The sequence below is a fragment of the Mytilus trossulus genome, chromosome 10 (genome assembly GCF_036588685.1).
Source record: "Mytilus trossulus isolate FHL-02 chromosome 10, PNRI_Mtr1.1.1.hap1, whole genome shotgun sequence".
NCBI classification, from domain to species: Eukaryota; Metazoa; Mollusca; class Bivalvia; order Mytilida; family Mytilidae; genus Mytilus; species Mytilus trossulus.
Genome location: NC_086382.1, coordinates 11,360,383 through 11,370,223, shown reverse-complemented (window position 1 = coordinate 11,370,223; position 9,841 = coordinate 11,360,383). Strand labels below are relative to the sequence as shown.

At 30.6% G+C, this 9,841-nt stretch overlaps 1 protein-coding gene across 1 annotated transcript; it reads left to right on the top strand.

The window, feature by feature from the left end:
* Positions 1–4,473: 4,473 nt before the first annotated feature.
* Positions 4,474–7,689, top strand: LOC134686032 (complement C1q subcomponent subunit B-like). Its single transcript, XM_063545731.1, has 2 exons — positions 4,474–4,849; positions 7,099–7,689. Exons 1-2 carry the CDS (start codon positions 4,516–4,518, stop codon positions 7,488–7,490), a joined length of 726 nt encoding a protein of 241 aa, XP_063401801.1. The 5' UTR covers positions 4,474–4,515; the 3' UTR covers positions 7,491–7,689.
* The last annotated feature ends 2,152 nt before the right edge of the window (positions 7,690–9,841 follow it).

Sequence of the window (9,841 nt, the reverse complement as noted above, 5' to 3'; positions counted from 1 at the left end):
ATTAATGTGTTTTGTATATATTTTGTAGATGTTTGATAGCTGTCTTTTACCGGTATTGTTGATTGTGTGATGTTTAAATTATAAACCGGGATTTGTTTTCATAGATGCATAGTTGCCGTATTCAAATCATGAACTGTCAGTAATGGTGTTTGATATTAGAAATATTGTGATCTCTGGATCTATAGTTATTAAAATTGAGATGGTCATTGCGCCTAACAGTACCTTAATATGTATTTAGTTTTCTATTATGCCTTTATCGTATAAAGGTACATATCTGAATGTGCTCAGATATGTATGGTTTACAAAAATCTAGAGAGATTTAGCACATAAATACTTTATGTTCGTTTGAACAGAGTGAATTTAGAACATAAATGGGTATACTTACTTATATGATTATTTGACTGATTATTTAAATGTATTATATAGATTTCATTAATGTAATTGAATATTTGTAATATTTTTATTCTATAAATTGTATTGCTTACGAATAAAAGATTATCATAATTATCCTAAATTGAGAAAATTACTTCCTGTGGTTGTACATGTTGAAATGCTAAATGTTTCGTATTTTTTATTTTGGTACGATCCCCTATATTTTACTTATTAAAGAAGGTGTAAACAGTCGGAACAAAGATTTTTCGTAAATCTCTAATAGCACGAAAACACGTATAGCGACATACAAGTTAATGTTAATATCATTTTTTTATTATTAATTGGTTTTGGCTTTTAACTAGCTGTCAGTAACTGCGAGTACTCTCATATCATATTTCCTTGTTAATTCGACCTGTTGATACTGTTTATAATGCTTTTTTGTTATTTTTTATTTATATGAATCTTGTCTGTACACCAGCTTTGATTATTTGTAATATCTTCCATTTTTCACTTATTCTTACTCCATTTGCATAAACTTCAAGATTATAATTATTTTTTTAAAACCGTTTTTTTTCTAAAGTGAATTTTGATTGGTTAAATATTTCTCAGTGATGTCCGGCCATGACTTTGTTTGAAATTGTTTGTTAGCTTGTTGGTCATGAATGTTTGTCTCTAATATTCAATTAACTGTGCATTTGTATTCAGATATCGCGGATCACATTTATTCGTTCATTGTGTAATCATACGTTTTTTGATTGAGTTAAGTCTGCCAATAGACCACTTTCGAGTTCATTCGTCACCGGAAAAAACTCGTCAATTATACGCGCCTTTATCACCGTCATTTGTGCGTTTAGGGGCGTCGTCACTTCCTTCCAATGTTGAGCGAGTGGTTGGAAAACTATAATTCTATATTGTACGAATTATTCGGCAAATTGAATTCTCAAAATTGACAATCAACACTGCTGTCATTAGGGAATTGTCAGTAAGTACCTACAGAGCAACCATTATTTCTAGTTTATCCTGCACAAAGACGATCACTAAGACGCTTGATGAACGTAAATAGTGCAGGGATACAGGCTACCCCCTCTATCTGGTAAATGACGTCATAAAGGCGTGCATAATTGACGAGTTTTTGCCGGTGACGGATGAACTCGAAAGTGGTCTATTGATATTTTATCGTGTGTTTTTCTATGTTGTGATGTTATGCTATTGTTTCAGAAAAAGGGAGAAGGTTTGGATCCATTAAAACGTTTAATCCCGCTGCAAATGTTTGCACCTGTCCTAAGTCAGGAATCTGATGTACAGTAGTTGTCGTTTGTTTATGTAATATATACGTGTTTCTCGTTTCTCGTTTTGTTTATATAGATTAGACCGTTGGTTTTCCCGTTTGAATGGTTTAACACTAGTAATTTTGGGGCCCTTTATAGGTTGTTGTTCGGTGTGAGCCAAGACTCCGTGTTGAAGGCCGTACTTTAACCTATAATGGTTTACTTTTTAAATTGTTACTTGGATGGAGAGTTGTCTCATTGGCACTCACACCACATCTTCCTATATCTATGTAATTGTTTTATTCACAAAAAAGAGTTAGTTTTATGAACAATCTATGCAAATTAGGTCAATTTTGCACGACTTAAGCTTGAAAAAATCGGTGGCCCCTCAGGTGACCCATAGACTTTTTCTTATATATTTAAAAAAAGCATATTAAAATCTTAATTTGAGTAAAGTATTTATAACAAATCCATTTGAGGAAATATATGTTCGAGACCATATGAGTATTTTGACCATACGCGTACAGTCCGACTCATATCTAGTTCGAGCTTAACCATACATGTATTTCGATCATATGGGTTTATTTTAGGCAAAAATTTATCAAAAAACTTTTAGTATTACAAAAAAAGTAAAATCACAAAAATACCGAACTCAGAGGAGAATCCAATTAGAAAGTCCATTATCTCTTGGCAAAATCAAATGACAAAACTCATCAAAAACGAATGGACAAGAACTGTCATATTTCTGACTTGGTACAGGCATTTTCAAATGTAGGAAATGGTGGATTAAACCTGGTTTTAAAGCGCTAAACCTCACACTTTGATGACAGTCTCGTCAAATTCCGTTATATTTACAATGATGTGTGAACTAAACAGACATAATAAATAATAAAACAGTCAAAATATGGATACAGCAGTCATCTTCGTGTTACAATTTTAAAAAGAACAATTTAACAGAACACAAAAAACATCTATCTTAACAAATTAATAGTATAACAATTAGATGAATAAAGTGAATAGGTTAACATTAAATCAATTGAAATCAAATAATTCTGCATTTAATTGTGTCATATTTTGGCACATTCGCCCCGGGTAACACTTAATGCCATGTAAGGAACATTAGATTTCTTACATGTGTTTTTTTCATGCATGTTCCTTTGCAATGCGGCAGCATGCAATGAATGACATTCCTTCTGTTTTCAAATGTTTATTTTTTTTTTTTTATTTTCTCATTATAGTTTAGACAGATTTTTTATTATAATTGCTGTCCAGTATCTTCCGTATTCTGTCGTGATATACAGGAAATTTTTAAATAGTTGAAACATTAATTCTTATTCCAATTACAATTGATTTTTTTTTATTATTAATTCGAAATTTAAGTTATGTTGATTTGTAATGCAAATTTGTATCTAATAAACTTGATCAACTTCTTATCATCTGGCAGACCTTACGCATACAGTCCGATCGTTTGCTTATTTTGAAGAAAGTACGCATACGGTCCAAATACTCATATGGTTTGGAACATTTACTCTGATGATCCATCCTAATCGGTTATTTGGTCGACATATGTAACTTTACAATTTGGCAATGATGATATATATATACATGTTATGTAACCAAAAAAAAGACTAGTAATCTTTTCAGATTAGCTGAAAATAACAGAGAATGACTGATGCCTGTAATATTCATAATACACAGAAGGTGTAATACCACTAAATCATGGTACGTCACACCCGGTTGTAAACGAAAATAGAACGTAAACAAGTATTTCCTTTAATATATTAATATTACATTTTATTGCAGTAAAACATTTCTGTGTCATCCACATATGTCTTGGGTATTTCGAAGAACCGTTTTTTTTTATTTGGTGTTTCTATAGAATATTTTGTTAACCTGAGCTGACCTTGTAAACAGGTTAAATAAGGGGAGGCATTTGATTGGTTAACTTCCAAGGATGGTTATTTTCTTATATGCAATGAAATGTTATGTGAAATGTTTTCGTTAGACTAGTACTGGACAGGATAAAACTTCACTCATGCCAAGTATTTCTTTATTTGAAACAAAGATAAATTCTGCATAATTTTTGAAAAGTGCAAATTTAACAACGACTAATAGGGTGAAATTTGAAAGAAAGAATTCACAAAGCAAAACAACTTCTCATGATTTTTTTTAAGAAATCACTGGTAAATGTTATATAATACTAGACACAATCTTCACTCCTGCGTATTATTTGTTTTTCAAGCATGAGATAAATCATATTTTTTAAGGATCAAAACACGATTTAAAAAAATTAATTCTTAAATCTTTAATTTAAGATACAAATATTTTATTTAACGTGAACAGATAAGTATGCCACAAGCCAAATATTGTTTATTTGTGGAGAAAAAAATACGAAACTGACTCGGGTTACTATAGTGATATTACGAAGTTGGTTACCCTCATTTTTGTTTTTACAAATTCTTTGTTGTCCAAAATCAATGAATACCTTAATACAAAATTTAAAGAAAAAAATCAATCAGATAGAAATGAATAGGCTTTTCTTTTCTCATCCAGATGACTATTAACTATACCAAGAAAACTTGTGGATGTGGCTTACAGAATAAAAAATAATGAATTTAAAGTTAAAGAATATAGAAAAATAGGATAATATAGATAAAGAATAGAAAATAATGGTTTGCTCAAACATAAAAATGAATAATGGTGAAAATAAAGAAAAGAGTATAAATTGTTAACATTTTTAAAAGTATAATGAACTGAATACCCCATAAGCCAGACCTAATGGACTTTAAACTTCTTTGTTGAAACAATATTTTAACATGTCAGTCACCCATGAAGGTTACTAATAAGGACATTGTATGTTATAAACCGAACAGTAATGGAGAATTATTTAGTTGTTTTAATACTGTCTGCTTTTGTTTTGCTTGGTGCTTTCTATGTACACACTGTAAATCAAAACATAGTCCAAATAAAAGACGAGTTACTACATCACGGAAATGAAATAAGTAAGAAACTTACAGAAGTGAAAGTAGAATTGGATACAACGGAAAAGGAAGTTAAACAAGTGAAAGGAGAATTAGATACGACGAAAGAGCAAATGAATATACTTCGTGCAGAAATGATAAAAAAAGACAATGCCCACAAGAAAGAAATAAGTCAAATAAGAGAAGACTTACATGCATTACCTGGAGAACTAAATAAGATTAAAACAGGTAAATATACCAGTTCATAGCCCATTACAGCTATACCATGATACTAGTATGAGCAAATGTCCCTTTTTAAGGCGCATATATTCTATAAATTGAAGCGCAAATGTCCTTAAAACGCGCAAATGTCCTATTAGAATGTGGCAGTTTTAAATTATTTTTTAGTCCGGGATTTCGTTTTATCCTTAAATAAATGCGTAAAAAATTTCCTGAATATCACCAGCCCAGTAGTCAACCCTTCGGTTTTGACATGAATATCAATAATGTGGTCATTATTTTAAATTTCCTGCTTACAAAACATTGAATTTTTCGAGAAACGAAGATTTTCTTATCCCAGGCATAGTTTCTGGTTTGAATTCTTTTACATTTACATCGGGGCCTTTTATAGCTGACTATGCGATATGGACTTTGCTTATTGTTGATGGCCGTATGGTGACCTATAGTTGTTAATATCTGTGTCATTTTGGTCTCTTGTGGACAGTTTTCGGATATGTTCCTTACGTCGTAACTACAATCCCCTTCCCTTTCATGAATGTGACCTACCGAATTGAGCTATTTACCGGATTTGTTATCACATAAGCAACACGACGGGTGCAACATGTTGAGCAGGATCTGCTTACCCTTCCGGAGCACCTGAGATTACCCCTAGTTTTTTGTGGGGTTCTTGTTGTTTGTTGTTTAGTTTTCTATGATGTGTCATGTGTACTATTGTTTGTCTGTTTGTCTGTTTCATTTTTAGCCATGGCGTTGTCAGTTTATTTTCGATTAATGAGTTTGACTGTCCCTTTGGTATCTTTCGTTCCTCTTTTGTCTCATTTGCAATCATACCACATCTTCTTTTATATATAGATTACCTTAGCCGTATTTGGCACAGCTTTTTGGAATTTTTTATCCTCAATTCTCTTCAACTTTGTACTGGTTTTGCTTTATAAATATTTTGATATGAGCGTCACTGATGAGTCTTATGTAGACAAAACGCGTGTCTGGCGTACTAAATTATAATCCTGGTACTCATAAATCAGGACATAAGTATTCTTTTTTCAGTAGTTTCATATTTTGACTTGCCAGTGCATTAGATATCTTAAGTATGGGGCTTGCTCATCGTTAAAAGCCGAAAGACGACATATTTCCTAATGAATTGAAATATCATTTTAATCCTGCAGTACAATCGGTGAAAGATAAAGTGAGCTGATATACCTTGTGAACACACGCAAAGACCATAATGGTAAGTGCTGTTAAAGGCAGTACACTCGCGTATCATATTACTGTATTGCGGGTTTCACATGGCATACGCATGGCTCATATATCATGTCCCACGCCTATGGCACGCCGTTTTTATATTTATTCAAATTTGAAGATATCTTATTTATTTAACAAGATATCTTATTAAGTATTAAGATATCTTTAATTTTTATAAGATATCTTATTTAATTTGAAAGTAAATAAGATATCTCTATTAGTTTATAAGATATCTCTTTTAGTTTATAAGATATCTCCATAAGTTAATAATATATCTTATAAAGAATATAAGATATCTTACTTCTTTATAAAGTTATCTTTTAAATACATACTTTATAAGATATCTTATTAATTTATAGAGATATCTTATAAACTAATAAAGATATCTTATTAACTTATGGAGATATCTTGTATATTTAATAAGATATCTTTATAAACATTTTAATAAGATATATTATTTAACATATAAGATATCTTATTTAATAAATCAGATATCTCAATTAATATATAAGATATCACATTTTGTTATTAAGATATCTCAATTAGTTTATAAGATATCTTATTTAACTAAATAAGATATCTCGAAATTGAATAAATATAATAACGGCGTGCCATAGACGCCTATATCAATTTTTTAAAACGTTACGGCTCAAAACATATCTCCTTATTGAATATCAGTCAAAGATATAATTCTGTTATTTATTCAATTTAAAACACATTTAAGTTTCATGTTTAAGAAGCAGAAAAATCCGAGAAAAACAAAAGTTTACTATCAGTTAGGTAAAATGTGATTGGAAAGATTTAAGCAAGGTTTCACGGTAGGACTGTTTTTTGAGTAGAAAATATTTAACATCAACGGAAAATTCTTCTAGATTGATGTTGTGACATATTTTAAGATAGTCCTTTGAAATGACCCACTGTATTTTTGACCTATTGGTCACCTTAACTAAAAATTGATTAACATTGCTAATATCAAAATTAACCTTCATATATCATGTATATTTTTTTCTTTTCAGAAATTTCCGCACACAGACCTGGGTTTTATGCAACTCTTTCGCCTCATACTGATTTAGGTCACATTCAAACAATAAAGTTTGACCAAAAAATAACTGATGTTAAAAATAATTACAATACGAACACCGGAGTGTTTACTGTTCCAAAAGATGGACTTTATCATATTTCGTGTACTATGTTCTCGAAAAGCGGTTTGCTACATGCTGAGATTATGAAAAATGATCAAGTGATTGGTCGAAATTTTGGAATTTCCTCCTACGTGTCTGCAGCAATTGATGTAGTTATGTCTTGTAAGCAGGGAGATTCAGTTTTTGTACGGCACATGACAGGACAAAGCTCCCAAAACATTCATGGATCTGGATATTCAGCTTTCTCTGGATTCCTTATCCATTAGTTTCCCGAATTGTAAAAAACAATGTTCCGGAACATTTATAATTATATCTTCATTTATTATCAAAACAACTCATAGAATATATAATTAAAATACAATTCACAAGAATAACATCATGTTAAGATAGTAATTAATGTACTTACAGTATGAGATCCGAATGGCAGATATAAGACAAAATTTCAATAATAAACAGATGTTTCAACACGATATAACCAGTTTTATTTGCTAATTGAAAATTAGGCGGAATAAAATAATTTAAGACAGCAGAGAAGATAATTCTGTTTAATTGGTTATTACTAACCGACTTAAATAAAAGAGTGAGCTATTATTACTGTAAATGTATAATGTCTCTAGTCTGGTCAAAGGGTCAGAGTGTCCTACTTAATTAAACGATAAATTGTTGAAATTAGATAACTTGTTTTCACGTGCAGAGAAATTTCTTTGATGTCCAATGCATGACCGGATATCATCTTTCTTATTGGTCAATGGCATTGCGGGTCAGCACGAGTTCACGTGTAAGTGCATTGTGGTCACTTCCTTTTATCATCAGTATTTGATGTGTTAATTTGTGATTCTTATCAAACAATTTGTTCAAAATTCCCACCCACATACCGCCCTTTATTTTATCTTTTGAAGTAGATATGTATATATGTTTATTTATGGGGCAGGTTTTTCTCCCCACCTTTGCTATTCTTTGTCATTTATTCAATTGACATGATATTAGTTGATGTAATTTCGTAGTAATTATGTATTATTATTTCATATTAAATATGAATTTTTATGTCAAATGTTTTATTTGCAAAATGTATTTTTTGCATTTTATGATTTTGAATAAATGACCTTTTTTCGTCAGTTTAGTTTTTATATCATATAGCAAATCAAGCTCAGACTCTGGCTTGAGTATACATAGTATGTTTATGGTATCTAGCTGTCTGTCTTAAATAGATTTTTCTTGATATATTTTGTTCTCTTACATTAAGGAAAGGGAATATCTGTACTTGTTTTAAACTGGATTGATTCTCCAAAAATCAATTTTATATACAAATTTTAAAGGCATCATATTGTTAAAATTCCAGAATGAAATAAACCCGCTTTCAATAAACACGTGTTACAAAATCAAAAACGAGTATTTCTATCAATTCTTCAAAACTTCCGGCTTCTTTATTGAAGGTGAAAACGTTTGGCCAATTGGTGTGCGTTGTAGGTGCTGGCTCAGTAACCAGGCGTGGTATCAACGAGGTTCAGAGGCCCCAAGCGACCAGAAACAAGGCGAAAACTAAAAAAATTAATAATGAATAGAACTAGTATTTCAACTGTTAAAGTATTCATGTGTGTATTTCTCATTTTGTTTTTTTTATGTCTAGTATTAAGTTAGTAGCATGGAACGTCAGGGGTATCATGTCCTCTACTATTTGTCTTAGTAAGTTGTTAAAGGACACTGATTGTGATATTTGTATTATATCTGAACATAAATGAAAAGAAAGGTCTTTACATTATTTATCTACTATAGAAAAAGGGTACAAGTGTAAAGTAAAGCTGATGCATTACCCATAGGGTATAACGCTTATCATGGTAAGGGTTGTATTGCCCTATTATACAAAATCTCACTTCAGTTTTCTGTAAATGAAATAAGAGACATTAACTCCAGTAGAATAGGTGGTATTGAACTTAAAAACCAGTCTTATGGTTCACTTTTTATCTTTGGTGCGTACTTACCATCTGATGACTCTATTGAAAATTACAAGAGTGAATTAAGTATACTAGATAGTTTATATAAAATTGAGAATGGAAATGGGGAATGTGTTATGAAAGGATTTAGGACACTTTTAGAAATAATTAGAAATTGAAATAAAATAGATCTTATTTAAACAAAAATATAGGTTTATAGGTTATTAAGATAGTTCCAAGTAAAAGATAATATAAAGGTCAAATGATTCGTTGATATAGGAAAATAAAGTAAGAAGAAAACACATGAGAAAAGATAGCGAATAACAAGCATTATCTTAGATGCATGATAAGCAAAAATAGTACAAGTCAAGAACCTTATTAGTTATTTGGCACGTGTTTAGAAGGTTGCTAGGTCGACGGACAGATGTATGTCGAATTGATATTACATCCAAGGTTATAACCATATTCACAGAATGTGTAGATACTACAGCATCATGAATATTCAGTAATACATTAAGGAACACAAGAATACTATTAATAACCAATCAAAAAGTTTAGATACGAAGATTGACGTACACAAGATATTAATTAAAATTTAATAAATCTTTAATTATCAATTATAATAAAGATCGGAAATTGAAATTCTTCCAAAAAAATTATTTTATTTAGTTTAAGAAATAAAAGTC

What these genes read in the sequence shown, in the direction of transcription:
- LOC134686032 (XM_063545731.1), top strand. Translation starts at nt 4,516, where the DNA reads ATGGAGAATTATTTAGTTGTTTTAATACTGTCTGCTTTTGTTTTGCTT. An exon ending in ACTAAATAAGATTAAAACAG is followed by an intron (nt 4,850 to 7,098) that starts GTAAATATACCA and finishes TTTTCTTTTCAG; the next exon opens with AAATTTCCGCACACAGACCT.